At 51.4% G+C, this 25,371-nt stretch overlaps 1 protein-coding gene across 3 annotated transcripts; it reads left to right on the top strand.

Annotated features, from left to right (window-relative positions):
- The first annotated feature begins 1,774 nt into the window (after window positions 1-1,774).
- Window positions 1,775-25,144, top strand: MOCS1 (molybdenum cofactor synthesis 1). 3 transcript variants are annotated; one of them, XM_080917263.1, is made up of 11 exons: window positions 1,775-1,926; window positions 7,444-7,570; window positions 9,390-9,557; window positions 15,368-15,532; window positions 17,477-17,538; window positions 17,835-17,946; window positions 18,150-18,262; window positions 18,641-18,751; window positions 21,129-21,249; window positions 22,056-22,103; window positions 23,795-25,144. In XM_080917263.1, the coding sequence occupies exons 1-11, from the start codon at window positions 1,804-1,806 to the stop codon at window positions 24,553-24,555; spliced, it is 1,911 nt and encodes a 636-aa protein (XP_080773389.1). In that variant the 5' UTR covers window positions 1,775-1,803; the 3' UTR covers window positions 24,556-25,144. The 3 variants fall into 3 exon arrangements, with proteins under 3 accessions (XP_080773389.1, XP_080773391.1, XP_080773390.1); XM_080917265.1 differs by having other exon boundaries at window positions 22,056-22,118; window positions 23,795-23,933; XM_080917264.1 differs by lacking the exon at window positions 9,390-9,557.
- The last annotated feature ends 227 nt before the right edge of the window (window positions 25,145-25,371 follow it).

Genomic DNA, 25,371 nt, shown 5'->3' with positions numbered 1-25,371 from the left:
TGGGAGATTAAAGTCAGGTCACCGGGCCTATACAGCAAGTGCCTTAGCACACCCCGAGTCAGCCATCTCACAAGTTCTCCTTTTATATTTACTTTTTTTTGCTTGAGTATATATGTGCTATGCATGCATGGATGGATGCACCATTGCATGAGTATAGAGGTGTTTGCAAGTGTGTGGATACCTGTGTATGTACCAATGCACATGAATGTGTGTGTATGTGCAGGTGCAAGTGCACACACGTACACATATGAAAACCCAAAATTGACATCAATTGTCTTCTTTAGTTGCTCTCCCTCTATTTATTAAGGTGAGGTCTCTTGCTGGCCCCAGAGCTCCCCCACTTCAGCCAGTCTAGATAGGTGGCTTGCCTAGGGCTCCTTGGTCTATGCCTCCTGGCCGCTAAGATAATAGGTGGTCACCAGACATGTTCTGCTTTTACATGGGTTCAGGGATACAAACTCTGGCCCTTATATTTGCACAGCTAATGTTTTATCCACTGGGTCATGGCTTCATTCTTTCACCTTGCGTGAGAGCCTAGAAGAGCTGTGGGAACGCAGGCAGCTCTGAAGGGAAGGTGGGAGAGGAGGGCAGGGAGGGGCAAATAGCCCAGATGAACTTAGAAAACTACAGGATTGCAGCTCCAAAGATGGGGAAATGAGTCAGGTGAAGAGGAACACTGTGGCTGGGGGTACCTACCTCCAAGAGTACCAGAGGGGTTCTCCCATGAAGCTGGCACTCCCTGATTCTGTAACAGTGACTGGCCAGTGTGCTTCCAAGGATCCTTCTATCTCTGCTAAGTGCACACAGTACATATGGGATTTGGAGGATCTGAGCTCAGGTCTTCATACTTGCATGTCAAACATGTGACTGTCTCCCAGGCCTCGGGGAAAGGATGTATTTTAGGTTGAATGCTGAACTGAGTAGGAGCTGCGCTGGTGTAGACAATCCCAGCTTTCAGGTATAGATTTATCCCATATGCTGCCATCCTTTGCCTTCCTGCCTCAGGCTGGGTGGTCAGAGATTAAGTCAGGGAAATATGCACATGGCCATTTGCCCCCCACATACAGCTTTCTGCTTCCCCATGTGTGTCTCCCTTGCCCCCAGGCCTTGCCACACCTCCATGGACCATATGCCCCCCACTCTCTTCATCCATCCTCTAACATTGGTGCTGAAACTCGGAACGTCATCTTTTCACAACATTGTTGACTTTTCCTTTCATTGGTGCCCCATCATCTTTTCCTTTCACAGGCAAACTCTCACACATTAAAAAATAATTTAAAAAGTACAAAAAAGAAAGTATTTTTCCCATTCGAGTCAGAATTGAATGTCTGTAATCCCAGCACTCGAAAAGCAGATGCAGAAGGCTATCTGTAAATTTGAAACCAACTTGGTCTACAAAGCAAGTTCCAGGGCAGCCAGGGCTAGCTCCACCTTTGAGACCCTGTGTAACACCCCTCCATAACAAAAAGAAAAAAAATAAGTATAACTTGCCTAAAAGTTTTTATGCCACCCCTTTAAATTCTGCATCTAAAGAGAGCTTAAATCCAGGACCAGGCAAAGCTGAAGGAAAAGGGCGTAACCCTCCCTGACTTGGCAGGTCTGCAGAAGAACCGGCTTCAATACTAAAAGGGGGCGGAACGCGTGGACTACAATTTCCAGAGGGCCATGCGAAGCAGCCTCCTCGCTGATTGGTTGCTTGGGCGCCGCCCTCTGCTCCGCCCCTCCGAAATGACCCTACGCCAGGTCCCGGGCTAGAGTACTCTGGAGGCCCACTTTAGACCAAGTACTTCCTTTGCTGACTTCATGGCGTCGCGGCCTGCGACCCGGATGCTGCGGCGGCTCCTGAGGTCCAATGCCCGGGGCTGCAGCTCGGGGGCTCCGGTGACGCAGCCCCGCCCCGGGGAGCCCTCGAGATCTACCAGGGAGGTGAGCCCACCCCTGCGCTCACACCTACCTGGAAGGCGATCCAGGCATGTCACCCTGATGTGCATGCAGAACGCACCCTCTGTCCTGAAGGCCTCTTCTGGGGAGGACCCTGGGTATTCACTCATGGGCTGCTTGAGTTACTCCTACCCAACGGGAGGGACTCCTCAGTTTCCCCTACACACTCACCTTCTTACAGGTAGCTGTGTTGAAGCAGGAAAAGGGGGGCTACCTGAAAGTGAGAGTTACATTACAGTGAGCTGTCTTACCCTCTCTTCCACCCAACCTATTAAGCATTATTCCTCACCCCCCGGTTGGAGGGTGCCAGTGCAGTCAGTTGTCGCCGGACACCTGCTCCTTTGACAAGGACTAAAAATATGGTTAGCCAGGTGCCACACACAGTCGGTTGTCACTTTGTAGTGGCAAGGTGCCATGACCTACCTTGTTTCTCTTGGGAGGGTTTGGCCTCATTTGATGAGGAACAAAACAAGTCCAAGCTCGGCTTAAGGAGTTCCTGCCTGTCTTCATATGTGGGGCAAGGTCCTCTATTGCACTTCTCCGAGTGTTTCCAGTTACAGCAGGTTTTAAATTTGTAGTTTTATCTACATGGTTGGGGAAACATGCGAAACTGTTTCATTTTGTTTGGATCCATCTGCTTCTGTCTTCCAGGACTGAGCTTGAGGTCCTGAGACTCTGAGTTTCACAATGTTTGCCTTTCCCATCTTGCTCAAGACGTAGGCAGGCTTATGTCAGAGTGTTCACTTCCTCGGACCTGCCTCTCTGGGATCCTCAGATAAAGCAGGCTTATTGTTACAGGGCTTTCCAAACCCTTGAACTTTGTACTCGATTGAGTGAAAAAGGCTAGGGCAGCCGAGGTTACTCTGAGAGCTCTTAAAAAAAAATCATACTAAGAAAAAAATTTTTATTCAATAATAATTTCCTCATAATTGATTCTGTGTTTTTTGTGAGGGGCCTGTGCAGCGTGACTAGCTGATGGCCCCTTGTCCTCACACGAACCAAGTGTATCTTCTCTCGGGCACAGTAGGGCAGGACCTTAAACCTCAACACCTGTACAAGCCCCTCGCTTCAGGTGCTGTCCTGGGTCCTGTTGGTCCCCCTCCTCCTAATAAGGCAAGCAGTCATTCTGTCTTGCACCAATTGAAAGTTCCTGGATGCTTGGGCTCCCTCGGCCTTTCTAAGTATTCCCGCTGGTGTTTCCCTCAGTGCTTGCAGCCGGCCAAGCCAGCAAACATGCTTTGGATGCTTGAAGCACATCTAATGAGTTAGGTGGAGCAGCAGACAGAAAAAGACATACCTGTGATCTTACCTTTCCCTTGCTTTCTGTCTATAAATCCAGAGGCTTAGACCGGCTCACCTTGTACAAGAGCATAGGGCATGAGACCTGAAAGATCATCTTAGAGGGGAGGTGAAATTATGTTTTCAGCTCCTTTATAGAGCTGCCAGGAGCAGAGGTGTAAACATCGGGATCCTCACCCTGCCTTCCTTTCCTACAGGGACCCTCTGCCTGCCCTTCTCAGGGCTCTGGTGGTCCGAGGTGGAGCGCTATGGGGGGTGCTCACTGGGCATCCTGCATGTCATGGTGTGGGTGTGAAAGAGAAGTGAAGCTAAGTGGGAGCTTACTGTGCAGAGTGGAAAGGGGCAGTCTGAGGACGGGTGCACAGCTTCCACGGGAGCCAAAGGAAATCGAGAGGAGCTGCCATCAAGGCTGAGGGAGGACAGACAGCTTCCTGACCAGATTGAGCTCAACCTAGGTAGGCCTTTTCCTTCTCTGACTTTCTGGAGGCAGAAAGGAGTTCTGGGCTGAAGCCTGAGCCCACTGCCTGTGGTGGGGTTAAAGGACTCTGGGTGACTCTGGCAAAGGCAGAGTCACCTAAGTGTTCAGAATTCCAGAAAAGAGCAAAACTGGCAAGTGGATGTTGAAGACAGGAAATTGGTGCAGGAGAAAGCATGGGAATGGTGCTGGGGAAGCAGGGAGGACAGTGCTGGGGAAGCAGGGAGGACTGTGCTGGGGGATCAGGGAGGACAGTGCTGGGGAAGCAGGGAGGACAGTGCTGGGGAAGCAGGGAGGATGGTGCTGGAGAAGCAGCAAGGACAGTGTTGGGGAAGCAGGGAGGACAGTGCTGAGGAAGCAGGGAGGACGGTGCTAGGGGAAGCAGGGAGGATGGTGCTGAGGAAGCAGGGAGGACGGTGCTAGGGGGAGCAGGGAGGATGATGCTAGGGGAAGCAGGGAGGACAGTGCTGGGGAAGTAGGGAGGACGGTGCTGGGGGAAGCAGGGAGGACAGTGCTGGGGAAGCAGGGAGGACAGTGCTGGGGGAGCAGGGAGGACAGTGCTGGGGGAGCAGGGATGATGGTGCTGGGGAAGCAGGGAGGACAGTGCTGGGGGAGCAGGGAGGACTGTGCTGGGGGATCAGGGAGGACTGTGCTGGGGGGATCAGGGAGGACAGTGCTGGGGAAGCAGGGAGGACAGTGCTGGGGGGATCAGGGAGGACTGTGCTGGGGAAGCAGGGAGGACAGTGCTGGGGGAGCAGGGAGGACAGTGCTGGGAGAGCAGGGAGGACTGTGCTGGGGGATCAGGGAGGACAGTGCTGGGGGAGCAGGGAGGACAGTGCTGGGGGAGCAGGGAGGACTGTGCTGGGGGATCAGGGAGGACAGTGCTGGGGGATCAGGGAGGACAGTGCTGGGAGAGCAGGGAGGACAGTGCTGGGGGGATCAGGGAGGACTGTGCTGGGGGGATCAGGGAGGACTGTGCTGGGGGATCAGGGAGGACTGTGCTGGGGGGAAGCAGGGAGGACAGTGCTGGGGGAGCAGGGAGGACAGTGCTGGAGGATCAGGGAGGACAGTGCTGGGGGGATCAGGGAGGACTGTGCTGGGGGGATCAGGGAGGACAGTGCTGGGGGGAGCAGGGAGGGACAGTGCTGGAGGATCAGGGAGGACAGTGCTGGGGGATCAGGGAGGACAGTGCTGGGGAAGCAGGGAGGACAGTGCTGGGGGAGCAGGGAGGACAGTGCTGGGGGATCAGGGAGGACTGTGCTGGGGGAGCAGGGAGGACAGTGCTGGGAGGATCAGGGAGGACAGTGCTGGGGGATCAGGGAGGACTGTGCTGGGGGGATCAGGGAGGACAGTGCTGGGGGGAGCAGAGAGGACGGTGCTGGGAGGATCAGGGAGGACTGTGCTGGGGGATCAGGGAGGACAGTGCTGGGAGAGCAGGGAGGACAGTGCTGGGGGGATCAGGGAGGACTGTGCTGGGGGGATCAGGGAGGACAGTGCTGGGGGGAGCAGGGAGGGACAGTGCTGGAGGATCAGGGAGGACAGTGCTGGGGGGAGCAGGGAGGGACAGTGCTGGGGGATCAGGGAGGACAGTGCTGGGAGAGCAGGGAGGACAATGCTGGAAGGGTCTTTCCTCTCTGCTTTCAGCCTACTGAGCTCCTTGAACTCTACATCTCAGGAGAGTGGACTATGCTGGTCAGGAACCAGAGATGCAAAGACTCCCACTCTCAGGGAACTGGGTAGAAGGCCATTTAACAAAGCTCAGGGCAGTGCTTGTGCGTGTGGTATGTGTGTTCAAGTGCAAGTGCCCATGTCTTTGAAAGCCAGAAGACAATCTCACGCGTCAATCCTCGGGTGCCATCCGCTTTGCTTTTTAGACCAGGTCTTTAATGGTAACCAGGCTTGCTGATTTGGCTGGCCAGTGAGCACCAGGATCTGTCCATTCCTCTCACCAGATTTTTAACCATGGGCTTTGGTTATTGAACTCAGGTCCACATGCTTGTAAAGCAGGCATTTTAATTTCCACATCAATTAATCTAATCTAGATAATCTCTTGCATGCCCCAAGGGGCTTGTCTCCTAGGCAGTTCTAGCTTCTGGCAACTGGGTGATGTCCAGCACAGATGGCCGTCACTGACATTGTTTAGAAGGGACCTTAGGTTAAAGTAGATGGGCTTGTTCCCACTTTGAAGAAAGAAGAGCAAGCTGAGCAGGCATGTCTGTTGGAGCCCATGCCCAGCTGGAGCCAGCCAAGCTTGGCCACTGTCCTCAAGAAGCCAAATGAATCAAATTAATAGTGAAAAACGGAAAAATGGAGTTTTACTCCTTCTCCTAGCTTGAGACTCATGGGGGAAATTCCAGTTCCCTGGGAGCACCATCTTTTGGAAACTCAGATAGACAGCGAGGAACACAGTGTCTCTAGAATGTCCTAATCCTTCAGAAACTACCCACAAGCCACCTGTACCCGAAGATAGCTTCAAATGAGGCTCAACACAGTCATAGCATAAAAATGATAGGTGGGTGGGTGATTTTTTTTTTTTTTTTTTTGGGTTGGTTTTTTTGTTAATATTTTGTTTGCTTAAAAAAAAAAGTTGTGTGGCTCTTGAGCAAATAAACTTTGTAGAGGATAACATCATGTTGCACACTATCCCACGGCAGGGGCATGGCAGGAATTTAAAAGGATCCAGGTGCTTAGTCCATAACTAGAACCATATTCGTAATCCAGGTTTACCTGTCTGCACTCAACCAGGATTGCTCTTCTGGCTTAAAAGTGTCCTCAGCCCTGGCTGCGCAATACAGAGTCCAGGCACTGAGAGGAAGTCATCTTGCTAGCAGGCCTCCCCAGCTGTCCTGGAAGCTCTATGGGAAATCTGGCACGAGTATTGAGAACCTGGAACAGGGTTAAGCCATTTGGCAGAGACCAGCCTGGAAGTGTTTCTGCACAGGCCTATATGTTACACAGTGATTGGACATACTGTAGTCAGCATCCTGGGGGAAGGCCCCCACCTCTAGGAGACTATAAGAAGTGGGGTGGGGTGGAAGTAGGTCATGAGATGAGGGAAGGGGAAAGAGTCAGGGGCGGGGCTTCCTGTATCCAAGTGGCCAATGTGCTTGGATGGCTGAGAGGAAGGGAAGGGTGTGTGTTGGAGGGCTGGGCCAGCTCCTTAATTACTCCTTGGCCAGGCTTGCTCTCAGGTTTCTGCTGAGTCATGTTTCTTGGTCCTCTTACTCCTAATTCCTGGATTTATTTCTGCTCCTCCCCTGTCTTTGCACAACTCACTTTAAATTAGAGGGAGGACCACCCCTCGGAAGCAGGAGTGACTCATGAGTGATGCCCTATAGCTGTTGGTGGACAAGAAGGTGCCATTCTGCCCCAAACCTGTCTCCTTGAAGTCTACACCAGTCTTCCCCTAGGCTACACAATGGCTGACTAATCCTTCCTTTTGGCACTGGGAAGGGAATACACAAAGAAAAATCTTGAATTCCCACGCTCTTCCACCTCCATCTTGAATACACCTGGCTTGGGCTAAATCCTGTCGGGAAGTTTTAGAACTTTCCTTCAGTGAGTGCGACGGACAGTACCAGTTACTGCGGGGAACTGGAAGGGCTGGAGGTGCTGCGGAGCAAGGGAGAGGAGCTCATCTCTGGGATACCTCAGCTCACCACACCTGGACCATCTCGCTGGTCTCCCAGCAAGGAGGACTCAACTCCATCCTGTCCCTGTCCTTACAGGGCCTGTCCATGAGGCTCCAGTTCCTCCAGGAGCACGCGGCTCCCTTCTCTGCCTTCCTCACGGACAGCTTTGGCCGGAAGCACAGTTACCTGCGGATCTCTCTCACAGAGAAGTGCAACCTCCGATGTGAGTCTCCTGGGCAGTCTCTGGGCCACTGTCCCTCCGCTGAAGTAACATCTGCAGTCACTCCCAGTCAGCCCTCCCCTGCTTCCCACTCAACCCAGTAGTGGCTACTACACAGGGCTGAAATTAGCTTTTGGATTATAGAAGCTAGAGTCTCTTTGAGATTAGATTTGGAAATAGTTGTGATCAGGTTTAGGGTTAAGAGTAGTTCTGGGGTCGGTCTCCCTCTTTAGGGCTCTTTTCAAAGTCCAAGACACAGCCAGTGTGTGGGTGTCAGGGTGGGGAGAGGGTATGGGCATTGCAGAGGAGTGATGCCATGGTCATGAGGTACCCCAGTCCTGTGTTGGATCAGCACCAGCCACACCGACAACCCACTGCTATCCCAGGGATGCTCTGGGGGAGGGGGGTGTCCACTGCTGGAGACTTACAGTGTGGCTTTTCCTGCTTCATTCCTTCCAGCCCCACTCCCTTCCCCGCTATCCTCACCTGCTCCCTCCTTCTCTGCCCCGCTCTGTCTTTTCCTATATTTCACAAGTGTTGAGTAAGTAAATGCATGTGCATTGTTAAGTGTTTACCCAAACAAATTATACCACACATGGTTCTCACCGTGTCTTCGGTCCTCAAGAGTCCAGGGGTGCATTCTGTGTGCTTCTTTGACCTTGTGACGCCAGTAGGCATCTCCAGTCTTCTGATAGTGTTATAAGATGTTGATGTCTTCAAAGTTCACATCAAGAACCTGGTCGCTGGGGTCCAAAGAATCTAACAAAATCACGTGCATAGGAAACTGTGGGACGGTCAGGAGGTGACCCAGTTGGTAAATGCTTAAATGCTTGCCATGCAAGTTTGAGACCCTAATTTCAGTTTTCAGAATAGATGTTAAAACAACACACACTCACACACACACACACACACACACACACACAAGGCAGGTCATGGGGTGCTCTCTTATAATCCCAGTGCTGGGAGGCAGAGGTAGGTGGACCCCTTCATTGGCTGGTTATCCTAGCTGAGTCAGCAAACACCTGGTAAAAGTAAGACCTTGTCTCCAAATGTAAGATGAGGAGTGACTGAAGAGGAGACTCCAGGTTGACCTCTGACCTGCACATCTGCGAATACACATGAGTGCACACAGACTAGCAAGATACTTCACCGTGTTTTCTTTGTGATTGTGTGTTGGGCTGTGCCGTTAGCTGTCTGGGGCCACCATATGGCCCATTGACGGGCAGACATGCCCCTGAGTCTAGCAGATCCAGCCTGATAAAGGCAGAGAGAAATGGTGTCCCCACCCCCACTCCAAGGCTCACCTCTATCTTAATCTGCCCTTCTTGACAAAGAGCCCCTAGGTTTTTCAACCTGGTACAAATCTGTGCTTGGGATGGACCTGGGGACGCTGTAGTGACAGGACAGTGGCTTTCACCAAGCCAAATCACTTTCTTCATCTCTTGGCTTGCACAGAAGAGGCAACTTTGTCACAGCTAGACTGGCTAAGAATGGATTGCGCTGTCAGACACAGGCCAAGGCCCTGGCCTTTGTAGGTTTGTCTGCCTGGATGCCCTCAAACTGAAAGAGCCAGTGTCTCAGGCATTCCCCTTCTGTGAGCCACACTCTGCTTTGGTCTAATTTATCATCTTTAACCCCAACCCTCAGCTCCCTGATGGAGGGATGTAAGGTCAGATTACAGGGAGATGAGAAATGCTGAGTGACTTTGTACCATTCAGATAGGGTTCAGGACAACTGCTAGGATGACTGTCTGTTGAGGAGCAGGGCATCCACACCTGCCTTCCACACCTGTCTCCTTCCTCTTTGCCCTTTCTTTTCTCAGGTCAGTATTGCATGCCTGAGGAAGGTGTGTCCCTGACCCCCAAAGCTGACCTACTGACCACAGAGGAGATCCTGACCCTTGCCCGTCTCTTTGTGAAGGAAGGTGTGGACAAGATCCGGCTCACTGGTGGGGAGCCTCTCATCCGTCCAGATGTGGTGGACATCGTGGGTGAGATGGACATTTGACATTTGAGGTTCTTGTCTCCTGTCTCCTCCAGTGGGACTCCATTGCTAACTACTGCTTATCTGACAGCTGTCACTCTTGCAGACATTGACACTCTCTAAGAGAGCTTCTATTTATTGTTTTGGTGAGGGATGGTGGCTAGGGAGAGCTTCACCTCTTCCAAGGTCTCAGCTGCTAGATCACAGGGGCTCGTTATGACATCAAGTTCAAAGTCCTCGCCACGAGGCCCGGGACCAGGCTCCTGCTAGCCACTTCTCTGCCCCCTCCTTCCTCTCTGGCCATAGCATTGCCTTTCTCAGGAGCTTGTAACTTGCCCTCTGCTGTGTTCCTGCTCAAATTGTGTCAACTCAGCAAGGCCTTGACCACTCTGCCTCCTTGTGTTCCTTCCAAAGCCTCTTCTCCTCAGACCTGGCAAGATGCAGACTATGACCTAAATATGGGCTGCCGCTGATTTTTTTGTTTTGCTTTAAGTTGGTTTTTATTCTGTATATAGGGTTTAGGGGTCTTGTGCACACAAGTGATGTGTCCGAGGAGACCAGAAGAGGGCGTCAGATCCCCTGAGCTGGAGTTATAGGTGGTGGTGAGCCACCTGCTGAGGGTGCTGGGAACTGAACTCTGGCCCTCCAGAAGAACTGTATACACGCTCAGCTACTGAGCTGTCTCTCCAAACCTGACACACAACATTTGATTTTGAGGATCTCTCCTGCAGTTGTGTTAAGAAGGATAGTGCCACATCTAACTCTTTGTGGTTTTGTTGTCCTGCTGATGGCAAGTCCAGTCCCCCCTTTGTTTGGTTCTTGCTTCTTTTTCTCTGAAAGTTCTTAATGTTCCCTTTTGTATCCGCTTTCGTTGAATTTTAAAAACACATATACCTTGAACAACCTCTTCCTTGCATGTCTTGTTGGCACTCAGTGCTGTTTCCCTTACATAAAAAGCACTTCCCAGAAGCTCTGGTAAACTTTGAAAAGTTCATTATGTGTTTAACACTTTGTTCTCTCCATTACCACGTGTCTCTTTATGATCTCTGTCATCTGGGTATTACCCATCTCTTTGCCAATTAAAAGACAAATATATGTTAAGAATATCATACAGTTGTCTTGTTACGGCCAGCATTGTCACTTTAAGATACACACATATGTACACACACATGCATATATTTATGTTGTAGTATATATATGTGTGTGTGTATGTGTGTGTGTGTGTGTATGATTTTGTACATGTGTATGTATTTGTGGTGTGTAACTGTCTTGTTTTAGACAAAGTCTCCTTAGTTCATGAGTTGGCCTCAAGCTCTTCTAATCCTCCAGTGCACACACAATCACCCAGTGCACACACCATCACCCAGTGCACACACCATCACCCAGTGCACACACCATCACCCAGTGCACACACCATCACCCAGTGCACACACCATCACCCAGTGCACACTCCATCACCCAGTGCACACACCATCACCCAGTGCACACACCATCACCCAGTGCACACACCATCACCCAGTGCACACACCATCACCCAGTGCACACACCATCACCCAGTGCACACACCATCACCCAGTGTACACACCATCACCCAGTGCACACACCATCACCCTGTGCACACACCATCACCCAGTACACACACCATCACCCAGTGCACACACCATCACCCAGTGCACACACCATCACCCAGTACACACACCATCACCCAGTGCATATATCATCACCCAGTGCACACACCATCAACCAGTGCACACACCATCACCCAGTGCACACACCATCACCCAGTACACACACCATCACCCAGTGCATATATCATCACCCAGTGCACACACCATCACCCAGTACACAACCATCACCCAGTGCACACACCATCACCCAGTGCATATATCATCACCCAGTGCACACACCATCACCCAGTGCATATATCATCACCCAGTGGACACACCATCACCCAGTACACAACCATCACCCAGTGCACACACCATCACCCAGTGCATATATCATCACCCAGTGCATATATCATCACCCAGTGCACACACCATCACCCAGTACACAACCATCACCCAGTGCACACACCATCACCCAGTGCACACACCATCACCCAGTGCATATATCATCACCCAGTGCACACACCATCACCCAGTGCACACACCATTACCCAGTGCACACACCATCACCCAGTGCACACACCATCACCCAGTGCACACACCATCACCCAGTGCACACACCATCACCCAGTGCATATATCATCACCCAGTGCACACACCATCACCCAGTGCATATATCATCACCCAGTGCATATATCATCACCCAGTGCACACACCATCACCCAGTGCACACACCATCACCCAGTGCACACACCATCACCCAGTGCACACACCATCACCCAGTGCACACACCATCACCCAATGAACACACCATCACCCAGTGCACACACCATCACCCAGTGCACACACCATCACCCAGTGCACAGACCATCACCCAGTGCATATATCATCACCCAGTGCACACACCATCACCCAGTGCATATATCATCACCCAGTGCACACACCATCACCCAGTACACAACCATCACCCAGTGCACACACCATCACCCAGTGCATATATCATCACCCAGTGCACACACCATCACCCAGTGCACACACCATCACCCAGTGCACACACCATCACCCAGTGCACACACCATCACCCAGTTCACACACCATCACCCAGTGCACACACCATCACCCTGTGCACACACCATCACCCAGTACACACACCATCACCCAGTGCACACACCATCACCCAGTGCACACACCATCACCCAGTGCACACACCATCACCCAGTACACACACCATCACCCAGTGCATATATCATCACCCAGTGCACACACCATCACCCAGTGCACACACCATCACCCAGTGCATATATCATCACCCAGTACACACACCATCACCCAGTGCATATATCATCACCCAGTGCACACACCATCACCCAGTGCACACACCATCACCCAGTGCATACACCATCACCCAGTGCATATATCATCACCCAGTGCATATATCATCACCCAGTGCACACACCATCACCCAGTGCACACACCATCACCCAGAGCACACACCATCACCCAGTGCACACACCATCACCCAGTGCACACACCATCACCCAGTGCATATATCATCACCCAGTGCACACACCATCACCCAGTACACACACTATCACCCAGTGCACACACCATCACCCAGTGCACACACCATCACCCAGTGCATACACCAACACCCAGTGCACACACCATCACCCAGTGCACACACCATCACCCAGTGCACACACCAACACCCAGTGCACACACCATCACCCAGTGCACACACCATCACCCAGTGCATATATCATCACCCAGTGCACACACCATCACCCAGTGCATATATCATCACCCAGTGCACACACCATCACCCAGTGCACACACCATCACCCAGTGCACACACCATCACCCAGTGCACACACCATCACCCAGTGCACACACCATCACCCAGTGCACACACCATCACCCAGTACACACACCATCACCCAGTGCACACACCATCACCCAGTGCACACACCATCACCCAGTACACACACCATCACCCAGTGCACACACCATCACCCAGTGCACACACCATCACCCAGTGCACACACCATCACCCAGATTAAACTACCCCTTGGTTTCAGATTTTCTTCCTCATTTCCCCTTGATTCCCTTCTGACTCTGATTCCTTCTGTTCCAGGAATATCACTTGTGAATGTCTATAGTTAATCATTTTCGGGATTTCTCTGGCAGATTAAAGACACAGCCTTTGTGATTAAGCTTGGCCAGTTTACATGAGCTCAGGAGAACCCCAGTTCGTTGATTGCCCTGTAATGTTTTATAAAGAGTGCATCACTTTTTCCTTTTCATTGACTTTGAAACTTGTGCCATTTCTGCCCTTTAACCCCACCCAAGTGTCATAAAGCAGGCTTGAGAAGTGACACCTCTTTATCCTAGAATCTTATTTTATGACATTAGTATTTTTATTACTTTTTTTTTTTAACCTTAACACAGCTAGAGTCTTCTGGGAAGAGATAATACCAGTCAGGGAATTGCCCCTATATGATTGACCTATAGACAAGTCTATAACGTATTATTTTTACTAGTGATTGGTGGAGAAGGGCACAGCCCATTATGGGTAGAGCCATCCCTGGGCTGGTGGTCCTGGGTTCTATAAGCAAGCAGCCTGAACAAGCCATGAGGAGCAAGCCAGTGAGCAGCACCCTCCATGGCCTCTGCAGCAGCTCCTGCCTCCAGCTTCCTGCTCTTACTGCTTTTGATGATGAACTGTTTATATGGAATTGTGAGTGAAATGAACCCTTTTCTTTCCAAGATGCTTTAAGTAGTAGTGATTCATCACAGCACCAGTAGCCCTAACTAGGACACCTACATTGTAAAAAAAAAAAAAAAAAAAAACTTGTTTATTATAGAAAAGATATAGTTATTTTTAAAAATCTAAATCTAACTGCAGTCTTGTCATTGAAAGTAGCTGCCCTGAACATTTGACACTGTATTACTAACTTTGTGTTACTCTAATAAAATACCCTTAGCAACTGACTTTATATAGAAAAAGGACTTTTGGAGACTCAGGGTCAGGTGGGCTTCATGGGCTCTGACTATGGTGAAGGCTGGAATATGTATTTCAGTCAGTCTTCAGCCAGGAACAGATTGAGGCTCCTCAGAGCCCTACTCCTTCCTTAATCACCCCTCTCCCCTGGCCATGACCTAAGGACCACTCATCAGGTTCCATCTCTTGTTCCACTACCTACCAATAGCGCCACTCCTGGGACCAGTCCTTTGCCAGCAGTCCTTTCAGAGACACTGAACACATCAGAATGTAGCTCACGGCGCATCTTTCCCCAGACATTCTTGGATCTGAATGACCACATAGGGTGTTTTCAACCTCACTGTTTTCTTTCCCAGTTCTTTCGTGTGTAATTCTTTAAGATTCCTTTCGCTCTGGGGGCTGGGAAGATAGATGGCTTAGTAAAGTGCCTACTGTTCAAGCATGAGGACCTGGGTTCATACATATCCAATCACCCAAGTAAAAAACCAAGTACGCTGGTCTATGCGCATGTATAACAGTGCTGAGTGATGACAGGGACAGGAGGATCTATGGAGTGTGGGGCTTGCTGGCCAGCCAGCCCAACCAAGCCAGTGACCTCCGGGTTCAGAGAGATGTCTTCTTTCGAAGAGCCAAGTGGAGAATGATTGGGAAAGGTCCCTCTCATCCACCTCTGGCCTTCTGTCTCTAGCCCCTCAACTGTGCTTACTAACTTTGGAATTTAAGAAATTTCCTTCATCTCTTGAAGCCTCTTTCCTTCCTGTCTACTAAATGAGGAACAATCCCTGTTCCATGGCTTTACTGAGCAGAGCACTCACCCCGGGGACAAGCGCCCAGAGCTTCAGCTATTGGTTATCTGGTTTCTGTTTATTTTAGAGTATATATGTTTATGTATAGAGTCTGTCTGTATGTATGTGTGCCATATGTATTTCTGGTTCCTGGTGAGGTCAAAAGAATACTTCGGCGTCCCCCACCCCATGCCCAGATCTAGAATGACAGATGGCTGTAAGCTGCTCTATGGGTGCTGAGAACTGAACCTGGCATCTTTGCAGCCGCTCTCTTACCCTGGTTTTAATTTTCACTCTTGTTACCGAGCCCAGCCTGGTTTGCAAGAGACTGCAGACTACCTGTCTACACACTGTCCCTTTGGAGTACACCTTCCTGTTCTTCTACCAAGACAAACAGTCTAATGTACCCCTCTTATCTCTCCAGCCAGACTTCATCAGTTGGAAGGGCTGAGAACCATCGGTGTCACCACCAACGGCATCAACCTAGCCCGACTGCTGCCCCCGCTTCAGCAGGCAGGACTCAGTGCTGTGAACATCAGCCTGGACACTCTAGTTCCTGCCAAGTTTGAGTTTATTGTCCGCAGAAAAGGTGACCACAGACAGGTTGTGGTGTGGTTCTCCCCAGGGATCTGACAGGGCTCTGTGGGTTTCTGTGGGGGGGGGGGGTCTCTGTAGGTGTCACTTCCTCCTGATGTATGGATTACCACTTCCTCCTGATGTCTGGATTACGGATGTGTACTCAGTAAGGAATGAATACCAAGGCCAAATTGTTTACCTGGAGACAGGTGGGCCAGCTGGTGGTCGTCCTGAAGTGTCAGACCCAGGATACACAGGGTTCCTGTGCCTCTTTTCCTCTCACCCTTCTGCAAATTTTCCCACACACGCCTCCCAAATGGCGGCTTCAGGGATGCCGTGAAGGCAGGTCAAGCCAGCCTGATGCTCTGCTCCCCTTAGGTCAGGGTCTGGCTTCTTGGTAACCATGAGCACTCTGCTCTGATCTTGGGGGTGTAAGCTGTCCATCACTGAGGGTCTGGAAGGCTGGAGTGTTCCTTCCTTGTCCCGGGTACAGCTTTCTGCTTTTACCCTTTCAGCTGCTGACTAAGCTCTGCTGGGCTCCTTTCTCTGGAGAGGGCTGCAGTATCCACTTTGACCAAATGCAAAGTGTAGTAATACAGTTCTGTGATTTTATATGTTTGTATTATATTTGGGGGGGACATGTTGGTATTTATGTATTTGTGGGTACGTGTACGGGTGGAAGACAAAGGACAACCTCAGCTGTTACTCCTTATGGGTTGTCCGTCAGGAATTTTCTGAGACAGAATCTCTTGCTGATCTGAGATACACTGGAATAGACTAGGTTGACCGGCCAGTGAGCCCTGTATTTCCTCTGCGCCTCCTGGGGTTGGGATTACAAACATGCCATCATGTCCAGCTCCTTACACACCCTGGGGATAAAGCTTGTGTTCTCAGGCTATGTGTGGACCCTGCAGGCTGCTGGAACAAAACATAAAAGCATTTAGTACAGCCTTAGCTAATGTCTCTGTATCCACTGGAGTGCCATAGGGGATAAAACTCAGAGCAAGGCAGGTGCCTACCTCATGCAAGACGGAGGGTGAGAAGACAAGACTCTGCTGGCCTGGGACAGAGTTTGGAGCTAGGGCCCTTCCTCTGAGGGGCTATGCACAGAGAAGTGGGAAGGGGACGGGACATTTGAGATGGCCCCACCCCAGGGACATGGCTGACATCGGGGTCTCATCCCTACCCTTGGCGCTCTGGTCTTTACCTGCCTCTGAGGGAGCAGGTGTTGAGAACAAGCCAGTAGAAGAGGTGCCTGCATCATACACGGTGGTGTGTGAAGACTGCAGCAGGGCCTCAGTTTCCCCATGTAGACTAGGCATACTCAGCCAGATTATGGGTCAGCTAACTAGCTCACAGGCCACATCCAGGCCTTGGAGCCAGGAGTGTGTTACACATAACATTTGTGATCATTAATCATTGAGCATGACCTATGAACCCCTGTTAGACAACTGTGTATCCCTGAGAAAACAGCCATTTCTGTCTCACTGATAAAACCCCATGGGACTGATGAGTTAGTGAATAAAATAACTTTAATTCCAAGGACCCAGTGGCCTCTTCATGAGCACCAGGGACATGTGGTACACATACACACATACATGCAGGCCAAACAGCCATTTACATAAAAAGAAATAAAGACAACAAGTCAAGGGTGACAGCTCTGAGGAGCGACACCCTCTACTTGTGTATGCACGTACCCTACAGATACATGAATGTGCACACATGCCTACATATCCGAAAAAAAATGCTAATAAGAATAAAAATTGTATTGCTATACTTTGAGTTTAGTAAAAACCAGGTTCGTGTCATATACCTGCCAAGAGTCTGGATGCTGCCTCTAGGCTTTTGTAGCCAGAGATGCTTGCTGTCTGGCTCATGAGAAAAAACTTGTTCCACATAACTCTGGCTGTTACCTGAAGAAGGGGGTCCCTGAATCTTTGCTTCTTCCTCTCCGCAGGCTTCCACAAAGTCATGGAGGGCATCCACAAAGCCATAGAGCTGGGTTACAAGCCTGTGAAGGTGAGGGTCTATCACTCCCTTGACTCCTGCCTTCCTTCCTGACTCTGGGTCCATGACACCTGGCCAGTGGCCATGTCTCTGCCACTGCTTCCTGCCAAGTTACATCTAGCCCCTGCTTCTCCTCCCTGGTTGGGTGTAGAGAAAAGCAGTGTGTTTTCCCCTGTGGAATACCCCAGCTGTGGGGTACTGTGTGTCAAGAGGCAAGGGCTGGGTCCCGCCCGGCTGCCCCGACCCTGAGCTCATCCTCAGGGAAGCATGTTGAGGACAGCTCTCACTGCACATTTGTCTTTGGCCAGGTGAACTGCGTGGTAATGAGAGGCCTGAATGAGGACGAGCTTCTGGACTTCGTGGCCCTGACAGAGGGCCTTCCCTTGGACGTGCGCTTCATTGAGTACATGCCTTTTGACGGTGAGTCACAAGGGGTTCAGTGGGGAGGGAAGGGGTGGCTGGGCTTCAAGGCAGGTCTGCCCCAGGTACTGCTCATACCTGGGGTGGTGGGAGGAATGGTGTGGAACCTTCCAGAGTCAAGTCTGGATGTGATTTGATTCTCGGGCAGGGTCCCCTTCATCTCTGGTTCAAAAGCTTCCCCTGCCACCTGCAACTACATACAGGCAACAAGTGGAACTTCAAGAAGATGGTTAGCTACAAGGAGATGCTGGACACCATTCAACAGCGGTGGCCAGGGCTGGAGAAGCTGCCAGAGGAGGACGCTAGCACTGCCAAGGTTGGGGAGCAGGAGGGTAGAGCTGGGGATGGTCCTGCTGATGTCAGAGTTTGGAGGGTACTGCTGTGTAGCTGCGGAGCAGGGTATTCAACAGTACCCTGGCCAAAAGAGCAGCCTAGAGGTGGATGGGTAAGGCTAGGCAACACCAGAGGCCATGTTAGATCCCGTCCCTCTCCTCCACATGGCCTTCTTTTGGCCTCTCATCCCCACAGATACCTGTATCCATAGCAACTTCTCTTCAGAGCAAGCCAGGCAAAGGCTCACGAGTCACCCACCACACTGAAGAGAGCTGAGGGGTAGAGTCCTGACATCAGCAAAGGGGATCTTGGGAGTGAAGGATAGCCCACCCTGACCATCCCACTGCCCTTCTCCCCCTAGGCCTTTAAGGTTCCTGGCTTCCAGGGTCAGATCAGCTTTATCACATCCATGTCAGAACATTTCTGTGGGACCTGCAACCGGCTGCGCATCACAGCTGATGGGAACCTCAAGGTGAGCACCTCTGCCCCGTTCACCCAAAGGACTCCTTACTACCCAGTTCTCTCTCATTCTACCTGAGCTCTCTGATTATGGGGGGCGGTCAGTGGTCAGTGCAGGGAACCTTGGGATTGATCGGAATGAAAACTGGTGTGTGTGTGTGTGTGTGTGTGTATGTGTGTGTATGTGTGTGTGTGTATGTGTGTGTGTGTGCGCGCGTGTGTTTGTGCACGCGCGTGCCCCTCGTTCTTTGGTCTGGCAGATGAAGACCAGAACAGTTGATAGCTCTTGTCTCATCATGGTTAGCCTCTGAAGCTAGCTCTGTGTCTGGGCCCGTGCCTATGGAAAGGCTCATTTCTCCAAGGCCCTAAGGACTCATTGCCAGATTCAGAGAGGTGGGAGGCACAAGCAGAGTGGCTTTGTCCCATGTGTGCCAGTTCTGGCAGCGAGGATGATAGGCCTTGAGGAAAGTCTGAGACCTGAACTCACACTGCTTAAAATCAGATCTAGGGGTCTACACTGTTGAGATTTGTGATTTAGAACAATCTTCTGACTGTGGGGAGTCTCTGAACAAGAGGCAGACGTGATCTTCATTGGATTTGAACTTAAACTCAGTAAAAGGCCACTGAGCAATGGTGAAGACACATAGGAATGTGAGGGTGACGATGTGAGGTCGTCCTGGGGAGATGGCTCTGTTCAATCACAGGGACCCAAGTCTGAACCCCCAACTCTCATGCAGAGCCAAGCATGGCTGCATGCTTGCAATCCTAGTGTCAGGAAGGTAGAGATGAGAATCCCTGGAGCTCACTGGCCAGCCAGTCTAGCTGAGTTAGTAAAATATAGGTCAGTGAGCGACCCTCTCTCAAAAACTAAGGTGCAATGTGATTAGGAAAGATACTTGATGTTGACCTTTGACCTCCATGCATGTGCTTACATACACACAAGCACAGGCCCATGCACATGTACCCATATACAGGAAACATAGACACAGATATACAAAAGAAAAATAAGGGTCATGAAAAGAGCTTGGTGGTCTGTGTAGGGGGAGGGGCATTGGGTGGCTGCTGGGCCTGGGGCCTCTATGATTGCTGTTGAAGCTGCAGGTTTGAGGTTGGCCCATTTGAGTAGAGGAAGAACTGGACCCTGGGTTGGTGAAAATGGGGACCTTCCTAGGTTGGAGCCAGAAATGCCCGGGAATGCAGGCGGCTTCTCCATTGAGGTCTCCGTGGGAGATGTGAGACAGGTGTCAGAAGAGAACAAAAGCTTATTTAGAGGGAGAGTTATGGTTAAGAGACACGGAGTGGTTCTGAGGCACAACAGCCAACAGCTGGCCCCGCCTTGGTGCGAGATGGAGGAAGTGATGTCACTGGGGTCCAGTGAGGCTGCAGCCTTGAGCGAAGAGGGAAGCAGCTGCAGTAGAGATGAGGGAACAGGGAGGAAAGCTGGGGCCTTCTCTTCCTCCCTCCTGATCTTCCATCTTCCAGGCAGAAGGCAGCACAGGGAAGCCCAGTGGAGAAGTCTACAGAGGACTCAGTTTAGTATTGCTAGTGAAGGGCAGAGAGGAGTCTGGGCCTGGTGGTGTAGGAAGAGGGAATGCCCATGCTGAGAGCCATGACTTCTCCAGAGCTCTCCCCGTCTCTTCACACATCCTCTGTGTCTCAGCACACAGCTGACGCAGAAGGCTCTGTGGCAAGAGTGGGTGTTTCTAAGCTACCATGTCACCATCCTATTTCCATCCCCATCACCATGACTGAGTCAAGACTCAGTGGCCACAGGATGTCCCCTCTGGCCAGGTGTGATGGCTCACACCTGTAATCCCAGCACTTGGGAGTCAGATGGAAGAGGGGCACTGTCAGTTCCCGGCTATCTTAGACTACGTAGCCGTAGCTTAAAAAATGAGTCTGTCTCAGAAACAAACAAAACCCCCAAAGCTGTCATCTCCAAAAACCTTTAGCTGCTTAGCTACCAAGCAGGGACTGTGGGCTGAATCAGGGGCAGCTGCAGGCATTTGTGCTCATACTGAAATGGACCGGGAAGGGCTGATGGGAAACAAGATATGTGCACCACCTCCAGGGTACTCAGTTCCCCCTTGGTCGGGCTTCCCAGTCAGGTATCTCAAAGGATAATAGCAACCCTGGATTCTTATCTTCTCCCTTTGTATCTTTTAAATTCTCAACAAACACTGTACAGTCTTAAAGGAATATGATTTTGCCTCTTGCTTGTCTAGCCTTTCTGGCACCTCCATGTGGTCTCTTCCGTCCCTCATGGCCCTGGGTCCTGCCTTAAGTGCAGTCCTGCTGTGGGAGGTATGAGCACAGGTTGGTGGGGCTAGCAGATTAGAAGCTGGAGACAGAGGCCCTTGAATGAGGTAGCTGGTTCTCATCCACAACAGGTCTGCCTCTTCGGAAACTCTGAGGTGTCACTGCGGGACCACCTTCGGGCGGGGGCCTCCGAGGAGGAGCTGCTGACAATCATTGGTGCAGCAGTGGGTAGGAAGAAACGCCAGCACGCAGGTAAGGGCTGGACAAGAGTGGGCTGGGGTCCGTGGGAGGAAGCTTGAAGGTTGGGGTAGAGGGCCAGGGGGCGGGGCGGTCAGTGGGAGGAAGCTTGAAGGTGGGGGTGGTGGGCTGGAGGTGGGGCAGTCAGTGGGAGGAAGCTTAAAGGTTGGGGTAGAGGGCCAGGGGGCGGGGCGGTCAATGGGAGGAAGCTTGAAGGTGGGGGTGGAGGGCTGGAGGTGGGGCAGTCAGTGGGAGGAAGCTTGAAGGTGGGGGTAGAGGGCCTGGGGGCGGGGCGGTCAGTGGGAGGAAGCTTGAAGGTGGGGGTGGAGGGCTGGAGGGGGCCAGTCAGTGGGAGGAAGCTTGAAGGTGGGGGTGGAGGGCCAGGGGGCGGGGCAGTCAGTGGGAGGAAAGCTTGAAGAGAGTGTGGAAGGATAAAGCAAGCCTGGGCCAAAGCTGCCTGCTCTAAGTGTGGGTTTGGCCTCTGTCCATTTCCATTGGAACTTCAGACTTAGGGTGTGAGGGTGGCAGTTCTTCTTTGATGAAACTGGCATAGCATTAGTAGCACAGGGAACCCCGATATTCTCCAGGACTTTTATCAAGCTGAAAGATACCACTGACTCCCTGGAGTCCTATGCATTGTCTTTGGGAGAGGAGGGGACACTGGGTCCCTGTGCATTTCTAGACTGGGTGCCCTTGCAGCCATGCAGGTGAGGGCTTTTGACAGGACGCCCGCGGCTGTGCACAGGACGTTTGGGGCACATTCATTCACCCATGTGTTTCACTTTTGTCTCTCCTCTCCGCACATCCCTCCCCCATGCTAGGCATGTTCAATATTGCCCAGATGAAGAACCGGCCCATGATCCTCATTGGTGGGTGACCTATCAGTACGTAACTATTCACCCTTGTCATTTTGGGGGGTTCCTGTGGGTTGGGGTGACTCCCTCTGTGAGGCAATCTCTGCTCTGCCTCTTAATAGTCTTTATTATTGTGTTTTTTAAAGCCTTCCTTCATCTTTTCCTAAACCTTCCATGTCTGCTATTCCCTGCCCACAGCAACCCCCTTGTGTTCAGACTATAGAATAGCAGAGCCCCGTCTGTGGAAGTCAGGACAGGGGCTTCTACGGACCTGATGCTCACTGAGTTAGCTCTTTCTTCCCAGAGAATGGAGCTCTAGTTCAAATAGAGAGCCCTCAGCTCTGAAACCTCCCAACAGGACACACATATCCCTTCTCTACCACTGTGTCTGTGCATATATATGGCTCCTCAGTTGTCTCAGGCAGGCATTTGAAGTTGCCAGTTCCTTAACTCCAAGGACTGTATGCACAGCGTGCATCTCAAGTATAGGGTGCTTCTTCAGGTGAAGACACTGCTTCATAAAGCCCAGGGTGGCGTCCTGTCCTGGGGAACTGAGTTGGTCCCTAAGGATCCAGGAAGACTGCTGATGTTCTGCTCAATGTCAGATGGCCCCAGATGAAGCCTGACCCCCAGGTCAGACCCACCCTTCCGAATTAGAACAGTGGAAGAGATAAAGTAAGGCACACCCAAAGGGAATAGTTCCTTCTTCTAAAGCTTGGAGCAAAGTAGCCCCAGTAGCCCAGAAGAACAAAGTAGATTCCATGAGCCAGAGATAGCCCGATGTTCACCCCAGCACAGCAGCCACCCAGAACCTGAGAGACAAAGGAGCATCCCCCTGAGAATGGCATCTTAGTCATCTGTCTTCCTGTTATCTCCCCAGCACTGGGTCTTGGCCTATGCATCTTCACAGCCAGGAATAGGAATGCCTTGACGGCCTTCCCTCTGACAGATAAGGGTGAGGCTCGGAGTATGAAGGAAAGGAGACAGAGGGGGGTCATCAACCTCATATGAATTCTCTTAACTGAAACGTGTGGACTGGCCTAGTTTTCATAAAACAAGAGTTGCCTGGGTCAGGGCCTCTCTGACCCCCACGAGCCTGTGAACCACTTAGAGATCCTGTTGGTTCTGAGTTGGCAGGGGCATGGTGGAAGTATCCACTCCTGTCTGCTGCCGGGCATGGTGCAGACATTGGTTTTATGTCTGCTCTTTGGGAAACCGTAGTCTGCAGCATTCCCAAGGTTTCCTGAACAGGGGAGCCAATCTGACTTGGTGTCCTCATAGGGACTTGGCATTATTTAAGTAGATAAATTGTATATTTGATGTCCTATCTGTCAATGACACAACTGATGTTCCTTCTCCACCAGAATTCAGTTGAAAATGCCCATAGTTGGTGATCCAGGATGAGACCTAGCTAGTTTTAGGAAAATGAATGGCTATTACAAGCTATTGATCCTTCAGGCCTTAGGTATGGTATAGGAAAGCCTTGGGACAAAGGTCAGACGCACAGGGAGCCAGAAGTGATCTTGCTCTACCATTGCTGAGGAGCATGAGCCAAGACTGGCAGTTCCTCCTCTGCCTGCCTTTGTTCTTCCTTTTCTCTCCAGTGTGAACAATAACTCATGGTGGGTCAGGAAGTGGGCAGGAGAAGAGGTGGAGAAGGGACTGCTTTGAGGGCTTAGTCTCTTTTCTCTTCCCTTGCTTTTCAGGGCTACTTTTGATGCTTCAAGATCCCCCACCAGCTAGTTGGAGCACTTTCTCCTGGGATCCCCTCCGTGTTTGGAATCCAAGTGCCAAACAGTGTCTCTCTAACCAGATGGCAACTTTGTGGAAAAGACACTGTGTCCCTATGGCCCTCCCTCTGTCTCAGCGGTGCCTGGGGTCTGGCTCCCCTCAGAGACACTACAGCTCCTACCCAGACCCCGACACTCACTCTAAGTGCCTTAGCACAGGGTCCCAGGTCCCTGATGTCCCCTCCAGTCCAGGGCCAACCTCAAATCAGCTAACTCATGTGGATTCAGCAGGGCGAGCAACTATGGTCGATGTGGGTGGGAAGCCAGAGACAGAGCGGGTGGCTGTGGCCTCTGCTGTGGTTCTTCTTGGACCTGTGGCCTTCAAACTTGTCCAGCAGAACCAGCTGAAGAAGGGAGATGCTCTGGTGGTGGCCCAGCTGGCTGGAGTCCAGGCAGCCAAGCTAACTAGTCAGTTAATTCCCCTATGCCACCATGTGGCCCTGAGCCATGTGCAGGTGCAGCTGGAGTTAGACAGCACGCGCCATGCTGTGCTGGTCCAGGTATCCTGCCGGGCCCGGGGCCCCACTGGGGTAGAGATGGAGGCACTGACCTCGGCTGCTATGGCTGCCCTTACGGTGTATGACATGTGCAAGGCAGTCAGCAGGGACATTGTGGTGACAGAGGTAAAGCTCATCAGCAAGACTGGAGGGCAGCGGGGGGATTTCCATCGAGTTTAGGATGCCGCACTCTCCAGTCCTGTCTCCCAAGGGAATGCAATTCGGGCTGAGTTAAAGATGTCACATTCCTCCAAATCTAGTAATTAGACCTAGGATCTCCCTGTCTCTTTACCACTAACCTCTGAGGTATCTTCAACAGAAGACACCTGAGGCCTTGACACCTTCCAGGACTCTAGCTAACACACACACACACACACACACACACACACACACACACACACACACACACACACACACACACGCCATATTGCTCACGTAGTTTCAGACAGGCAGCTTTAGGCAGCCCTTCATGTAGGGTTCTCTCTTCTCTTCCCTAGTGAAAGAATAAGGGCTCATTAAGCTGAGGAACCCGATTTGAGGAGGGATAAGTACAAGCTCCCTAAAGAATGTATCACAGACCGCCTCCCCCACCTGGGGCCCTCTCCTCCAACAGGATGCACACTTACTGACTAACCCTAAGGGCCCACGCCAACCTCCACCCACACCTGGTTCTGCTCACTGTGGTCTGCCCACACCTCTCTACTCTGGCACGTATCAGGGAAAGAGGAGTTGAGGGTGACCTTTATCTTTACAACGCACAAATAAAGCCACAATGCCAGCTTTGGAGATGAGGATTTCGGACTCTTTGTCAAGAAGGCACCAAAGCTCTCGTTTGAAACTTATCAGCCACATTCTAAGACACACCCTAAAGGATGGGCCCAGGGGGAAAGAATCTAGAAAGGCCAAAGGACTTAGTCTCTGGACCCAGAGGCAAATCCAGAGTGGATCCTAAGGCAGTTTAACAGATGGGAGTCCCAGGCACAGCTTTACCTACGA

This window comes from Micromys minutus (genome assembly GCF_963924665.1).
Source record: "Micromys minutus genome assembly, chromosome: 5".
Lineage (NCBI taxonomy): Eukaryota > Metazoa > Chordata > Mammalia > Rodentia > Muridae > Micromys > Micromys minutus.
Note: the sequence above shows the minus strand (reverse complement) of the source record. Positions and strands in the feature narration are given on the sequence as shown.